General features: G+C 43.1%; 1 protein-coding gene across 4 annotated transcripts; it reads left to right on the top strand.

Annotated features, from left to right (window-relative positions):
• Positions 1 to 453: 453 nt before the first annotated feature.
• Positions 454 to 13,360, top strand: CSF3 (colony stimulating factor 3). Of its 4 annotated transcripts, none has more exons than XM_081168718.1 (5): positions 454 to 1,325; positions 4,107 to 4,261; positions 6,072 to 6,179; positions 8,964 to 9,110; positions 10,052 to 13,358. In XM_081168718.1, exons 1-5 carry the CDS (start codon positions 1,310 to 1,312, stop codon positions 10,202 to 10,204), a joined length of 579 nt encoding a protein of 192 aa, XP_081024844.1. In that variant the 5' UTR covers positions 454 to 1,309; the 3' UTR covers positions 10,205 to 13,358. The 4 variants fall into 4 exon arrangements, with proteins under 4 accessions (XP_081024844.1, XP_081024845.1, XP_081024846.1 ...); XM_081168719.1 differs by having other exon boundaries at positions 456 to 1,383; positions 10,052 to 13,356; XM_081168720.1 differs by lacking the exon at positions 454 to 1,325 and adding an exon at positions 2,857 to 2,946 and having other exon boundaries at positions 10,052 to 13,356.
• The last annotated feature ends 3,430 nt before the right edge of the window (positions 13,361 to 16,790 follow it).

Genomic DNA, 16,790 nt, shown 5'->3' with positions numbered 1-16,790 from the left:
AGGCACTCCTAGTTGCTGAGGCCACTTGAGCCTCAAATGACAAAACATGGCACCCTCAGGAATAGAAATCACCCAGGCAACAGACCACTTTATCCAACACAAAATGTAAAGCAGTTTTAAACTACTGATTTGTGGCAACCTTGTGGCTAGTCAAAAGCTTTTCATTTGATGAATATGTAACCCCTGTAATAAGCCAAGTGTTGGAAGTGCCTTAAAAACGTGGAGGCAACCGTACAGCGGATTTTCGCTTTAGCGAACGTGTTTTGGAGTCAAACTAATACCCAGATAGAAAGTTGTTTGGCATATTCTCTTTACCTAGAGACATTACTAGGTTTTAAAACCATCTATGTAAATGAGCTAATTCAGCTAAAGACACAGGGGTTTTATTATATACCAGCCTCTGCTTTATATCAGATTTTTGGACTACAGTTCCCACTGTGACTGTGAAGATACTGTATGCAAGATAATGGGGGCAATCTGTTGTATACTTCTTAAAGACAGCTAGCTGCTTGAGGAGATGTGAAGTATGATCTGGCACTAATGTCAAATCTGGTCAGCTATGTGAAAGTAAGAGGGGGGTGGAATATGAAATGGTTGAGAGACCACTACCATTTATTAATTTATGGTTTGCAAACATTTATGGGTGCTTCCTTAACTTGGCTACTATTTGTGGTGCGTCCGTTTTTCTGCATTATTGTTCCAGCAATTCTTTTTAAAAACAAAAGGGTAACAGTTTTTAAATCTAACATACATTTTAACCAACACAGGTATAACATTTCAACCACAGAACCAGGAAATGCAATCCATTTAAATCAAATTTAAGCAAAACACCTGAAAACAGCCCAGGTCACTGAAACTCGCATTCCGCAGGAGGGGACGAAAGGAAGTTCCCATTGCACAAATAGGGTTAGCTGTGAAAAAGTAATGATTGGAGTCCTGCTAACTAAAATCTTGGATTTTTTCCCCCAAGCACATTATGAAGATCAGAGCCCATTACTCTATTTACTCATCGACCCACAGGATATATCTTTTTTTAAAAAAAAAATTACTCCCCTTTCTCAATTTGCGTTAATGGCCACACCTTTAATTCCATCGGAGGAATTTCCCCAAACTTCCTATAAATACCCCTAATGGCTGAAGGATCTTTTCACACTCCCCTTTGGACACAGAAGCAGCCAAGCCTCTCCTGCTCCTGGTGTGTTCCTTCCCCGGCAGAAGTACAGGCAAGCCGTCATCCGGCATCTCGAGAGGAGGAGAAAAAAAAAGTGGGAGGAGGTCCAGCGCAAAGAGATTCAAAGGCTTTTGAAGGATGAGCTCAGAACGAAGTAAGTAGAACTTTGGTCAGCCCGTTCTAGGCGCCTGGCGCAGAGGTCGAGAGAGCTGGTAAGTTGCATGCTTTGGGACAAGCGCAGCTGGATTTTGTTATTTATAAGGAGGGTAAATCTATTTACCTACTCCCTGTTTCATACATTTGTGGGGCGGCGGATGGGAAAGGAGGAAGGGTCTCAGATTTAGCAGAAGAGTTCTCTCCCAACCCCCCAACTCTGCGTTACGCCTAAAAGAGCAGGTTTTCTTATGGAAAGGGTGGTGGGCTGTTAGGTTTAAAGTGGTTAAGGTAAAACCAGCTTGGAGAGATTTTTGAAGGCTAATAAACCTTGGGCTTGTTCGTTTGTTTAGGTCTTCTCTGAGAGCAAGGGGCCGATTCCTGTTTTTAGTCTTAAAGGGGCAGGGAGACTACTCTTCGCTCAGATTTCCCAGCCTCCCTATTTAATCCACGGGCTCCAGAAGAAAAGCCAAGTTCTTTCAAAAGTTATTCTCTGTTATATTTCGTATCGTTCCTCAAACGAGCTCGAAGGAGACACTTTTTAAGTTTCACAAGAGGTCCCTGTGACTTTTAGGAAAGGCGGAGCAGCGTTAACCTCTGGAACTGCCTGCCGCATGATTCCCTGATCTCCACACTACTTTAGCAGTCCTTTTCGGGGTCTTGAATTTGCTTTCTAATTTACTTTCAAGTCTGCGAGTGGAGCTCTCGATCTCCCGGCAGATTGCAATAAAAACCGGCCAGGATTCACTCCGGGTTGCTTTAGCAAACAAACGACGGCAGCAAAATCCCACCCTAAATTGCACTGCAGAGCTGGGTCTTTGCGTGGAGGACTGCGAGCGCGGTTTAGTTTTGGTACTCGAAAAAACTTCCAGGGGTGAGAGTTAAATTCTCAAGGTGCTTTATTTTCCACCCGGCTCAGACTACTTATTGAAAACACAAGGACGCACACACCCCTCCGCACCCTCGCAAGCCTGAAGTCCGCCGCCTCTAGTAGCTAAAAAGTGATTTGCCACGGGCCACCCAATCGAGCCGAAACCACGCCCCGCGCGCAGGCGCGTCTCGGGGGCTGCCGCTTCCACGCCGCTTTTTAAAGCGAAGGGCGGCGGGCCAGAAACTTCGGAATCGGGATGTGTATAAGAGATAGTTTGATCCTCTGGGTGGGGTTGGGTCCCCCCCCGCGACTCTTTTCCCATCTCCAACCCTTAACAGGAGCATAAACTAACGCGCCCCAGTTCTGTTTTACGCTCGAGTAGGGACTTTTGGATTTTTTCCCACGCATCCTAAATGTGTGGAGAGGGGGATTTAAGACTTCTCCATGGGGCGGCGGCTTCTTATTTGAGAAAATAACTAGTGTATGCGCGAATTGCCAGCCCCGCCTCCCCCACTAATGAATTTATTTGCAAAAAATTAAAAGCCGCCAAAATGGACTGAGCAAGGAGATGATTTACTGCGAGGAGAAGGGAGAACAAAAAATTCGGCAAAATTACCCGCTGTGGCCCGGCAGCAACAAGTGGAAGCGGGAGTGCTTTAGTTACTTCCTCCGCCTGCCGGAAGATAAACGTGACCAAGGGGAGATCCCTCCAAAGGAACAAGATCCCTTCCTTTACACCTCTCTCCTATTTGTGCGTAATCAGCCGGTAGAGCATGAGACGCTTGATCTCGGGGTTGTGGGTGGGAGCCCCACGTTGGGCCAAAGATTCCTGCGTTGCATGGGGTTGGACTAGATGACCCTGGTGGTCCCCTCCAGCTGTACAATTCTATGATCTAAATACTGTACAGGACTTCTCCCTCTCCTCCTTGCCTAGTGTGGACCAGCGCTTTGGGGACCGAACTCCAGTTAAAATAGAATGTAGGTTTGCGTTTTAATATTCTTGGAAGTATCAACCCATATTGGGCAGAATACTTGCTGTATCACGCTAGGCCAGCCAGCAAAAGCCTTTCCTTTTGTGTCTCTTAAGGTAAAGGTAAAGGGACCCCTGACCATTAGGTTCAGTCTTGACCGACTCTGGGGTTGCGGCGCTCATCTCGCTTTATTGGCCGAGGGAGCCGGCGTACAGCTTCCGGGTCATGTGGCCAGCATGACTAAGCCGCTTCTGAACCAGAGCAGTGCATGGAAATGCCGTTTACCTTCCCACCTATTTATCTACTTGCACTTTGATGTGCTTTCGAACTGCTAGGTTGGCAGGAGCAGGGACCGAGCAACGGGAGCTCACCCCGTCGCGGGGATTCGAACAGCCGACCTTCTGATTGGCAAGTCCTAGGCTCTGTGGTTTAACCCACAGCACCACCCGCGTCCCACTTTGCGTCTCTTACTATTGATTAAATTAAAAGCTTAAAATACAGGCCAGGGGGCTTGGAACTTCTCTGAGGGCCATGTTGGCACAGCCTTCCATCTTCCTTGTAGCTATGGCTCTGAGATGAGTAGTACATCTAGCTCCCCAGTTTTGTAACTGAAAGTGGGTGAGTGACCCTTGGATTAAAGATGGAAAATGAGTGTAAATTTATATTATTTTTAAAAAACCCATGTGTTTCTAAATCATGCTTTTCCTGAACTTCTTTGAAAGGTATTCCTTCCTGTCATGTAGGAAGATGAAATGCCCTTAAAAGTGGGAGTGGGAGCCTGGGTGATCTGACCTGCAGGATGCAGCCCACTGGGAAGTTCTCTTGTACAACCTCATGGAGCCAGTGATACTAGTGCTGGATTAATTTATATCAGTGAAACTATTCTTCCATTGTTCCACTGACTATATGACCTCATTCATTCTCTCTCTCCCTCCTCCAGATGTTATTTTCCCCCTGATCAGCATTGCACTGTGGGGATTGATGTGCTCATCTACACCCCTGCCAGAGACTTCCGGGTACCCAGACTCCGTCCTTGACAATTTGGAATTTGTGCTTAGGATTAGGAAGGATGTTGCTAAAATGAAGAATGATCTGGTGAGTTGTTGCGAGCAGAAGAGGAAAATGGTGGGCAAGGAATATTGCAGAGATGAAGGTGTACAGTTTGTCTAGAGCAGCCTTTTTCAACTTGGTGCCCTCCGGGTGTTTTGGAACTACAAATCCCATCAGCCCCATCCAAGTGTGGTCAGGGGTGATGTGTGCTGTATCCGAACAACACTCAAAACCCAACAGGTTGGATTAGGCTGCTCACGATCAAAGCCTAAATCCACAGTTTATGCACACTGGCAGAAGCTGTGGGTTTAGGCAGCTATCTAAAAGGGATGTCTTGGTCAATGATATAAAAAACTTTCTGAGAAATCCTGAAGGACCAATTCCAGTTCTCCATATTACCCACCTTTTAAAAATGTGTCAACTCCTTGAAACTACCGCTGTGAATCTCAAAAGTACAAATATCGACTGAAGATCCCCCCCAAAATATTGTGCCAGGATGGGTTTGAGCAAAAGGTGGAGCCCAGTCCTGAAAAACTGCCTAATTTATCCTGTATATAACACACCTCCCCAGTAACATAACAACTTGGAAAGTGATTGTGCCCTGACAGTTATTATTTTGCAGCTCTTGGCTTTGAACCACTGTAAACTCCAGTACAAATAACTTATTCCCATCGAGCTGAGTTCTCGGATAAACAAAATAGTTGGCAAGTTGTTCTGGTATGGGACTCTGTTCCCGGCATTTCCTTGAAATTGCAGCTTGCCCCGGAGACTTAACCTCATAGAGAGCGTAGCTTTCTCCCTTCTAGCGTTGTGGAAGTCTCTCCTGGCCCTGGCCCCATTTAATCTGAACAAATGGCATTGATCCTACCTTTCCCAGCATTTGTGAGGTTGTGCCAACCTGGAAAGGTCACCTTCCCTCAGTGACAAAAGGATAAAAATTGTTTGCAGACAGTGAATAAAGCTTTGGCATTCTCGTTGGCTTCCCTCAGAGGGCGGAGGGGCTAGTTTGACTAGATCTGTCAAATTATCGTAAAAATGCATTTAATCCTCCTCTTATCCAAGCCTAACTTAAACCGGAAGAAAAATCACGCTGTGATGAATGCCAATATTTGCTGCTCAGTCTGCCACCCTTTGGCTAGAATCAGATTCTTTGGTTTGGGTTTTGGGTGTGTGATATTTGCGTGTTGGTGCTTTCAGTAGTTTCAGTGTGGCATAATTTACTCCAATTTTGTTATGAAAAAAGGCAGAGGTTTCTGCAGGTCTCTTTCCAAGCACTAGAAATAGTATTCATCAGTCTCTTCCTCTGACTTCTGAGAGTTCATGCACTTGAGAGCATAACTTAGCTTCCTATCATAAGGACTGGAAACTTGGTGGTTTGCAAACACTGCACTCATAAGTTATAACCATTCTGCACTACTGTAGTGTTCCTATAGAATTCACACCTCCCTTTATTCTATGAAATAATTTACTGCTGCATTCCAAGTGATCCCATAGATGTTGATCTGTCTATTGACATGTAGTCCTTTACTATGGACTCCTTATTCAAGTGAAGGCACTAAATAACAGGGCACGTTAGGTTCTTGTGAGAGCAGGGCAGAGACAAGGTCTTGCATTAACAGAATGAGTAGATAAGGTTTCTGTACTCTTACAAACTACAAGGCTGGGTGGTGGGCAGCAAGTATTGGGGAGCCCTTGCCTTCCTGGTAGTATCACCAATTCCTTTTTAAAATACTGTAAAATATACAGGTGGTGGGAGCTCATGGGGTTGCCAGTAGGGAACAAGCAAGCTATATGTCTGTATTGGCTACTGGAGCCTTTGTCTCTTCTGACCTCAACTCCTTGTTTCTGCCCACAGCGTAAAGAATTCAGGCTTGGCAGTGACAACGAACTGCAACTGGTGCAGGAAATCCTGCGCATTGAGCAAGTTGATTATTCCCATTGTCGGAAAGACCTCTGTAACAAGGTATGTAGAAGCCACCGTCCGGTAACAAGCCCTAAGCAGTTATATTTCCCGTTCCTGTTAACGTGCAATTATATTTCCCGCCTGTTCCCACCGCCCCAGAAAGTTCCAGGTGGGAAAACAACAACAATTCAATAAGGTAGGAGGGAGCTTTGCAATATCTGTTTACAAATAATGCAGGCAGCAACAGGTGGAAGGAAGCCAGAACCAAAAGGAGTGTTGGGTCCTCAAGTGAGCAAGCGGCTTCCTGCCCGCCTACCAGCTTTGGAAACTTCTTGCCAGGCTCCACGCCTCCAGCTTCTTCCCACATTTATTTCTCATGTCTGCTATGAGAAACAGCAAGTGTCTGTCATTTCTCCATTTTTCTTTTAGCTATAAAGCTGTAGGGAAATGCTTAGAGAACTGAGGCCATTTCATTTGGGGGACAAAATGATAGCACAGTTATAACATGGACAATGGCCAGTTTGTGACACCCTCTGTGAGACCCATCCTTGAGTGAGCCTGCCTCCTTGTTGCAGTAGGTCTAGGGGGCTCTTGCTAATGCCCCCCACCTTGCTTTGGGTGTGGTCCTTCAGCAAATGCCTGACTGTGCCTCCAATGCAAGGAGATGTGTGTGTGTGTGTGGATGAGCAGGGTCTGTGGCAATAATTCTATGTGTTTTGCATGCCTTATCCTTCATGTCAAAATCTTGGTTAAGATTGGCAGTCCACGCTTGACGTAGTAGTTGCCTGGCCGACTGCCAAAAATACTTTTGAGGGTTAAGGGGGAATTCCTGTTGGTAGCCAAACCAGATGTCATCCATTTCCCCTGGTGCTGCAATTGTGACTCGGCGCGTTTGCAGGTTAAGCAATGAGCCAGCAAAGAAAAGGATTCTGAGTGGATAAGATTAGCTATGTACTTAACAGAAGGGCTTGCTCATGAGAAACAGAAGGATCTGCCTTTTCTGATTGCGAAAGGGTGGGGTTGGCGGGAACATAACTTTAGAAGAGGAAAGAATCTCAGGGGCATCTAGACAGCCATGTGAAAAACTGTAGCATTACGATTTCCAGGGGGTAGCTCTATTTGTTGGAAGCAATAAAATGAGTTTTATGGCACATTTAAAGTATGCTGTACTTGACTAATTTTGGACAAACTAGTTATGTGGAGGTGAATCTTTTTAGGTGGCAATGTGATGCTTTGCCAGGGTGGGGGCTCCTCATTCTGGGCGTAGCACTGGACCTCTGCCCCCAAAGTCCAGCCCTGATGGCTTCACTGCATTTATAATGGCACAAACTTTTGTGGATTAGAGTCCACTGCACCAGAATATCTAGCATTAGTATGTTCACTGATATATTGGACAACTTTATTACAAATCAACTAGGAGCATTCTCTCTACTGACTTATAATAATGACTTCCCTCGCCACCCACACAATAAAATTGCTGGTTATAGGTGCAATCTTAGTTTTACACCCACACACACACACCCCTCTTCCAAAATGAATGCCTATGTGCCGCATGGATTCTGTTTATATTCAATACACGCTTTCTCTTTAGAACTACATATGCACATTCAGTTGAGCATGGACTATGAAATTGGTAGCAATCAGCAAATTAAAACAAATTACACTTTAAGGCTGGCTGTTAAAAATCACTGAGGTTAATGTGTATCTAATCTAGAAGCCCTGCCCACTCATTACAAAATTTGGTTATAGTTAACCAGTGGCAAAGGAAGAAGACTCCATACATGCTCAAATACCCAAATACTCTGCCCTGGGTCCCCTCCTAGCACTCAAAATGAGTTCTGAGGCTGATCACTCAAATGAGGTTTGGTGAGGGGGTACCCTTTTCCAGTGGATATTCGGGCACACCTCTGTAACATGTTGTGTATTCAACTTCTCAAGAAGAGAGGAATATTACCAAATAGCCAATAAGAGCATGCAGAGAGAAAAAATCCCCTTCATGTTTTCTTAGCACACAGCAAATATTTCTTAACAATCTTATTGCTGCCGACCTGCTCAGCGAAAGCTTGAGCAATAACATAGATGTTGGACTCTATGCCTTTGTACGTAAGGAATGTCAATGTCTTGGCTTGCCTACTATGGGAAAACTTTTTCTTCTCTTGCCACTTCTTCTGAGGAACCCTCTTAATTTTCCCACCTTAAGTTAATATTTAAACCTGTAGCCTTTTTCCGCTTTGTTCTCTGGCAGGGGAAACTGAGCCTTCCCCTTTATACCAACTTGAACTGTTCATTTGTTCTTCTGCTCTCTCTCTCTCCACCACATATGATCAAACTGAGCCACTTCTAATATCTCATCTCACATGGTTTTACTTACACTCACAACACACCCTAAATTGGGTTGCTGTGTATAGTGTTCTAAAAGTTTAAACTGGTTTGAGAGGCATTGCTTTCAGTGATCCACATCAGGTGTGAAGAAATTTGTGTCCCTACTGAAATACAGCTCCCATCATCTCTGACCATTGGCTGTGTTTGCTCTGGTTCATGGGAATTGTAGTTCCATAAAAGATCCTCATCAGCCTACCTGGAAGCACATTTCTGCCTTGCTGTAATGATCTTGCTCTGTAGTTGCAAAAATGGATTGACTGTATCTTAACTGCCCTGAGAATGAATGTCCTAAATAATTTAAACAAGCCCCCTTTTTAAAATACTGTTTTACACTCTGGATGTGAAAAATGGTGGTCTCCAGCCTAAATGGGAACCAGGAAAAGTTGTGTGTGCGAGCGAGAGAGATCTATCCAGACAAAAGCTGTAACCCTTCTTCCCCACCCTTAAATCTTGTTCTTGCAGGAGGATTGCTTCAACCAGATACAGACAGGCCTCAGCACCTACCAGCACAGCCTCTCACACGTTGCCCAGATCCTGCCAAGTTTCTCTGAGAAAGTGACTGGCCTCCAGCTGGACCTCTCAAACCTCTCCACCAACATCCACCGGCAGGTGAGAAGCTGGCTTACTACTTGCTCAGCTTGGGCTGAGGGAGGGGGCAGAACAGGTGGGCAGGAGGTGAGAAGAAGCCCTTGCATGCTTGCACCAAGTTCTGTGGGAGCAGGAATATCCGTAGCCATTTTAGCAGGGTCTGTTGTCTGCACTTCATAGTTGCTTCCCCTCCTGGAAGAGTGGTGATGCCCCTAGTGCTGGCTGCAGTTGCACCAAACCAGATGCATATTCTGGCATGGCTTGTCTTGGCTGCTATTGTCTCGGTGTCTGTTCCACTGAATTCCATGGGCAACACAGAGACAGAATATGGAAGACTAACTGCAGATGAAGACTGTTTCTGAGACAGGCGGCTCATCCCCTCTGCTTCCCTTGGCCTCATTCCTTCTTGATTTCTTTTGGAACATATTGATTAGCATGTCAGTGTATTAATAATACCTCTAGCTGTCATTGTGTCCTTTCTTCAAGGAACACATTATTGTTAAAGGGTGTAATTGTTTAGGGTAATTCCTGCTCATGGAAGTTGATGATCCATAATCCCCTCCTCCTTAAGACACAGCCCCAGGAACTTCAGTTCTTCTCCCCTTCTCAGTGTTCCCAATTTCCAGGCATGGGGAGCTTTGTAGCCCTGAAGATGCAGTTCCCATTATCCTGGACCGCTTGCCATGCTGGCTGAGGCTGATGGGAATCCCACCCTGATCTAGAGTTCTCTATATTTAATGTTGCGAAGACTGGTACTCTGTATTTCAAGGAATGTTTGATCTCTCTATAGAAAGCTCCTTAGCTTCTCTAAGCTCTGGGGTTGCAAGGTGAAAAAGGGTACCAAGTTAGGCCATCCAGCTGTCAAGAAAAAATGATCCTCTAAGCACTTAGCAAACAGCTGCATTTCAATAACGGATGCGATTTCTCTTCTTCCCACCCCAATTTCTATCTCCCTGCTTCAGATACTTGAGAGTGTGGTGACCGCTGTCACCTTCCCCCAGGGAGAAACCCTGGACTTGCAAAATCAGAGAGCTATTGGAAGTTATCTTGTTGTCCGCAACCTTGAGAAATTCATGGAAGCGATTGCCCGGGCATTGAGGCATTGTTATTCATAATGTGAAGGGCTAGAGGATTCTCCCATAAGACCCTGGAGTGGAAGCGTCCTGCGCATCCTAAGGAGGACCTAATAGGTGATAACAAACTGAAACAAGAGGATGCACTTCTTCTGCCTGGACTCCTCCCAACCTACAGAATTCCAGCCTCCTAACTTTTTATTATTTATTTATTGTATTTATTGTAAAGTTTTAAAAGCCGTTTGTTATCATGCAAAAGCAAGAAAAACAGAAGGCACAATAATATTTAAAGAAGCAGCAGAACACCAGACGCATCGTTTTTAAGAAGTCACTCTGTGCCCAGTTTGGTGTTCTGCTGCTATCAGCAGGAAGTGACTCTTGCTAACTGAACTAATCTTTATCTTTTTTATAATCAAAAGTCAAGTTACAGTCCCACATTCTGATGTCTCTCCAAATTAATTGGTCAGCCTTCTCCATGTTTGGGCATTTAGCATTTCTGTTTGTGCCAAACTAAATTCCTTGGGGTTTTTTTAAACTAGCCTTTTTAAGAGACTGATGCAGGACATCTTTAGCAATTGGGTGTTGTTGTTGTTTTTATCATAGTGTTGACATGAGACTCCTGCAACAACTCCAACTATTGCTATCCTCCCGATGTTGGACTCCAGTTCCCATCAGCCCCAGCTAGCATGACCAATGCTCAGGGATGATGGGAATTGAAGTCAATCCAAGACATTGGCTACTTCTGGAATTGGCTCATCTCAAGCATTTCGTAGAATTGCAATTTTGGATTCGGCTTTTAATGAAATGTATTCTTCCTGCGATGCCAACTTGACATTTGTATGGAAAGATCTTGTTTGCTTTGCTGGATTTCTAGTGAAATAACCTTAAGAATCAATTCCTACAACTGCGTGTTTTTAATTTATTGTGCTTATTTATTTAATTTTTTTATTTATTGTATCTTAAAAACAACAAATGTTCTGCATCTTAAAATTTGCCCTCAGACCTTTAGTCATTTCTCTGGTATTAAGAGTATTTATTACTTATTTAATATTTATACCGACAACTGTCAGATTATCTGTTTGATAAGAACCTTTGTTTATCAAAGGCAAGGGAGTTTCAGCAAGTTTTACGTGTGCATCTTGCAACACTTGCAGCCTTGCTGTGGCGCACATGTCAAGATGTATGCAATGTTAAATCACTGTTTAATATTTAAACATTAAGAGTACTGGCTATTGGTAGTCGGACCAAACTGCAGGGGGGTGAACAACAGGAGTATCTAGTTCCCACCTCTGGCAGTCTCCTGGGTACATGCTGGGCTGTGCATCTTCTTGTACTTGTTATAGATAAGTAACACTGAATATGAACCAGAAGCACACATACCTATTGTTGGAGCAGCACCAGTAGATGATAATTCTGAAACTGCTATGAACAGTTGCTGTATAATCAATGGATCCCTGATTTGGCCAGGGGCTGCCATCTAAATTTACCACAATCCTCGTGTTGGCGGTATTGTAAGAAACTAAAATGGCAGCTAGACTCCGCTGCCTGGTGAATCATGTAGTACTGGGCCGTAAAATAAAGTTAACACAAACATATGTGCATCAGCCCTTGCAGTTGCATGAAGCAACCCACTTCACCCTGTTGAATGGTAGGGCTGGTCCTGCCTTCACGCCACTGATGGGGAACCTGTGGCCAGTTACAGGCTGCTGGACTCCAGCTCCCATCAGCCCCAGCAACTGTAGTCAATAGTCAGGGATGATGGGAGCTGTAGTCCATTAAACCTCTGGAGAGCCATATGTTTCCCCACTCCTGCTTTAGACAGAGAGATGTATCTAGAAACCAAAGCATTAATTGCTCATTTGCTATCTGATTTATTCCTGTAATATTCTATGCTAGAGGATGTTTTGTTTTTACTGAGGTTTTTAATAAATGTTAACTTATGATTGTAAACTGTTTTTGTTATTTAAATGAATTTGTTTTACACCAACGTAGATCATCGATCTGTGCAGAATTCCATTTTGTATTTTGTTTAAAATCGCTTTGCAGTTTGCTAGAGAGGTACAAAGTTGCTTGTAGATTTTAGTCCGCCACCAATGCTAACTGTTTTTTCCTTCAAAACTGGACCAGAACTCTTGCTAGCTTCACATTCTTCCATTACAAGCCTCTGCAACAGAAGGCAGCTGGAATGATATGACTTGTAAATGTCATGAGGTGATAAAGAAATATCTGGAATTTGGCTAAGAGCCTAAGCTCAGCTGAAGCATTCCAGAGCATTTATTTTTGAAGCTGTTTAGATTTTGTCGCATCACTGAAGTTGTGCTTTCATTGTAACTGTAAACTGCACTGGACACCCCACACAATTAGAAAAGGCAGGATATAAATACCTATTTATTTGACAATGATGCTAAATGGAATGGACATGGTACTTTTAAATTTTATTTATATTTTTATTTTAAAAGGTAGAAATAATTGGCCACTGGGTCATTGATTAGTGCTTAATATTTCTATTTAGAGTCTCTCAATGCTTCCATTGTAATACCAATCAGGTTTTAATTCTGTTACTACTTCTTCCGAAAATGAATTTTATTTATTTTATTTATTATGATATGGTGTATGCAATTTCTGAGTAGAAATAAAAATTAACATTTGTTCAATCAAAAATGTGGTGTTGAAGTTTATTAATGTGTTGAGACCCAACTGAAGCATGAATGAAAGCAAACGAAGTATTGGCGTAACTAATTCATACGAGGCGGGGTATAAGTTGGGGGAGCTGAGATGTCCCCAGTTAAAAAGTGACATTGTTCACATGCCAAAGAGGGGTCGTATGTCTAGTTTCCCCATCTGTAACCTAGGAATAATCATAGGCCACCTTATCGTGAAAACAACTGCGATGATGGATTGAATCCAAAGGCTGGAATTCTACACCCACATGCCTGTGAGCCCTACTGGACTCAATAGGATTTACATCTGGGCAGAAATGTTTTGAAATACACTATCAGATGTTCTTGGGTCCCACTGAAGTCAATGTGAAAATTAAATCACAACTAATTGAAGATGCATAGATTTCAGTGGAATTGTGACTAACAATGCAGTATAACCCGGTATATAATCTATTCAGAAGTAATAATCTCACTTTTCCTTCATTCTTCTTTTCCAGTCACCCTTATTCTGTCCCCATTTGGTTCTCCCTGGGAAGTTTGGGAACCCTCTCCATTCATTTAGGGTTTGAGTTTTTTTGTTTTTTGCTAAAGGGTGGTGTTTTGTTTTTTGGTACTACTACAGTGGTGCCCCGCAAGACGAATGCCTCGCAAGACGGAAAACTCGCTAGACAAAAGAGTTTTCCGTTTTGGAGGTGCTTCGCAAAACGAATTTCCTATGGGCTTGCTTCGCAAGACACCAATGTCTTGCGAGTTCCTGCTGGTTTTTCCCCTCCCCCCTTTTTTCTAAGCCGCTAAGCCGCTTATCAGGTGATCCGATCAGCAGATAAGCCACTAAAAGCCGCTAATAGCGCTAATCCGCTAATCCGTCAATGGGCTTGCTTCGCGAGACGAAAAAACCGCTAGACGAAGAGAATCACAGAACGGATTCTTTTCGTCTTGCGAAGCACCACTGTACAAATCTCAGGCTTAGACTGCTACTACTTCCCTTTTCTATGTAGGTGCTGCTGTTTTGGCTATGCTGGTATGAGCAAGTGAAGACTTAAAACTGGAAACAAAAGGAATCATTATCCATTACTCTGTACAGAGAGTAATGCCCCATGAGAGGCTGACAAGGCATCAGATACCATATTTTGTTTAGTGGGTTGAGGGCAGAAATGGGGGGGGGGGATGGGGGGTTTGAAACTAAGCCAAGGCAGGGACATTTTCTGAAGAAGCAAAGCAAGGGGCTCATTTTTCAGCCTGAGGGTTGTGTTTCCCCAGGGGTAACCTTACAGGGGCCAAATGCTTGTGGTGAGCAGGGCCAGAGGCAAAAAGGAGGTGTTGCCAGTGTTATAAGGGGGGAAAAACTCCTTTCCCCTTATGGGGTATCCAAGAGCCCGTACAGTGGTACCTCAGGTTACAGACGCTTCAGGTTACAGACTCCACTAACCCAGAAATAGTACCTCGGGTTAAGAACTTTACCTCAGGATGAGAACAGAAATCACACGGCAGCAGTGAGAGGCCCCATTAACTAAATTGGTACCTCAGGTTAAGAATGGTTTCAGGTTAAGAACGGACCTCCAGAACGAATTAAGTTCTTAAGCAGAGTTACCACTGTGTATAGAGTCCTTAAGTGGGTTCCCTATTGGTAGGAGAAAATAACAGAGGCCAGCCAGAGAATATTGAGAAGCAAAGCAGCTAGTAAGCCTGATCTTTAATGCAATAGAAAAGTACTGTTGCAACATGGTCCCCACTCCCCACACACAGGAGCGAGAGAACCCAGATCAGTCGTGCACAAGCCCTTACATAGACTTTGGAAAGTGCCCCCCTGTAAATGACACCTTACTAAGAGATCAAGAGATTGTAAAGAAGGCCCAAAAAACTTTAAAGGACTACTTTGAAATTAATTTGAACACCTCGGTGGAAAAAAGAACAATCTGGGACGCAAGTAAAGTTGTAATGAGAGGGTTTCTGATACAACAGAATACGATCAAGAAAAAACTCTGGAATGGAAAAAAGGACAAGATACTAGAGAAGATAAGAGATGGAGAGAAAAAATTGAGATTAAAACCAAAATCAAAAGAGATTCTAAGAGAAATCAAATTTCACCAAACACAATATATGAAACTGATAAATCAAGAAGTGGAATGGAAAATTAAACAAATGAAACAAAGATCATTTGAATTGGCGAATAAATGTGGAAAACTGCTAGCATGACAGTTGAAAAAGAGACAAAAATTGAACTTTGTTACTAATCTAGAGGTTGAGGGGAGAAATATTCAGAAACCAGATGAAATTAGAAAGTGTTTCCAGAAATATTTCAAAAAACTGTATACGCAAGGGCCTGAGGAAGTATCTGAGATAGATCAATTCTTAAAAGTTAATGGCTTACCAAAACTATCTCAGGAGAAATAAAAAAATTCCTTCCAGTAGCACCTTAAAGACCAACTAAGTTAGTTCTTGGTATGAGCTTTCGTGTGCATGCACACTTCTTCAGATACTGTGTATCTGAAGAAGTGTGCATGCACACGAAAGCTCATACCAAGAACTAACTTAGTTGGTCTTTAAGGTGCTACTGGAAGGAATTTTTTTATTTTGACTATGGCAGACCAACACGGCTACCTATCTACTATCTCAGGAGAAGAGATCAATCTTGAACTACAGAATAACACAACAGGAAATCGAGGGTGCCATTCAGAATATGCAACTAGGCAAATCTCCAGGCCCAGATGGACTTACCTCCAAGTATTATAAGATATTAAAAGACTATTTGACACAACCACTAATGGAGGTTTGCAATCAGATTATGGAGGGAGGGAGGGCACCGGAAACGTGGAAAGAAGCTTTCATCACATTGATACCCAAATCGGAAACTGAAAAGACCCAGCTTAAGAACTACCGTCCCATCTCACTCCAAAATGTGGATTACAAAATTTTTGCGGACATTTTGGCAAGTAGACTTAAAAAGGTATTAAATGAAGTAATTCATAAGGACCAGGCAGGCTTTCTCCCAGGCAGACACTTGTTTGACAATACCAGGAACATCATTGATATTCTGGAACTTTTGCAAACCAATATTAACACTAAAGCAGTGTTAATTTTTATTGATGCGGAGAAGGCCTTTGACAACATCTCTTGGAAGTTCATGAAGAAAAACTTGGAAGGGATGGGAGTGGGACGGGGGTTTGAAAATGGTTTAGAAGCAATTTACTCAGAACAAAAAGCTAAGTTGATAGTGAACAATGTGGTGACAGAAGAGTTTAAAATTGAAAAAGGAACATGACAGGGGTGCCCTCTTTCCCCTCTATTATTTATCTCAGTCCTGGAGGTGCTTTTGAATATGATTAGGGAGGACCGGCTGGTCCAAGGAGTACGGGTCGGAGTGAAACAATATAAACTGAAAGCTTTTGCAGATGACTTGGTTTTAACACTACAGGAGCCAGAACCTAGTACAAAAAGAGTTTTAGAGCTGATTCATGAGTTTGGTCGGGTGGCGGGATTTAAGTTGAACAAACAAAAAACTAAAGTTCTGGGAAAAAACTTGACACCTTTAGAAACAGATGGGTTTCAGAGGGAAACAGAGTTAAATGTGGTTAAAAAAGTGAAATACCTGGGGGTCAACTTGTCTTCCAAAAATTTGAACTTATTTAAAGATAACTATGAAAAGTGTTGGTCAGAAGTTAAAAAGGACTTGGAAACTTGGTCAAGACTGAAACTTTCCTTGTTGGGTCGAATAGCAGCTATAAAAATGAATGTTTTGCCAAAGATGTTGTTCTTGTTTCAAACCCTACAAATCGTGGACAGAGTGGAATGTTTTGGAAAGTGGCAGAAGGATATCTCAAAGTTTGTTTGGCAGGGCAAAAAGCCCAGAATAAAGTTTAAAATACTAACTGATGCAAAAGAAAGAGGGGGGTTTGCCCTGCCAGACTTAAGGTTATATTACGAAGCTGCAGCCTTCTGCTGGATGAAAGATTGGTTGCTTTTAGAGA

This window comes from Podarcis bocagei (assembly GCF_964188305.1).
Source record: "Podarcis bocagei genome assembly, chromosome: 13".
NCBI lineage: Eukaryota > Metazoa > Chordata > Lepidosauria > Squamata > Lacertidae > Podarcis > Podarcis bocagei.
The sequence above is the reverse complement of the archived record's forward strand: the minus strand, read 5'-3'. Positions and strand labels throughout refer to the sequence as shown.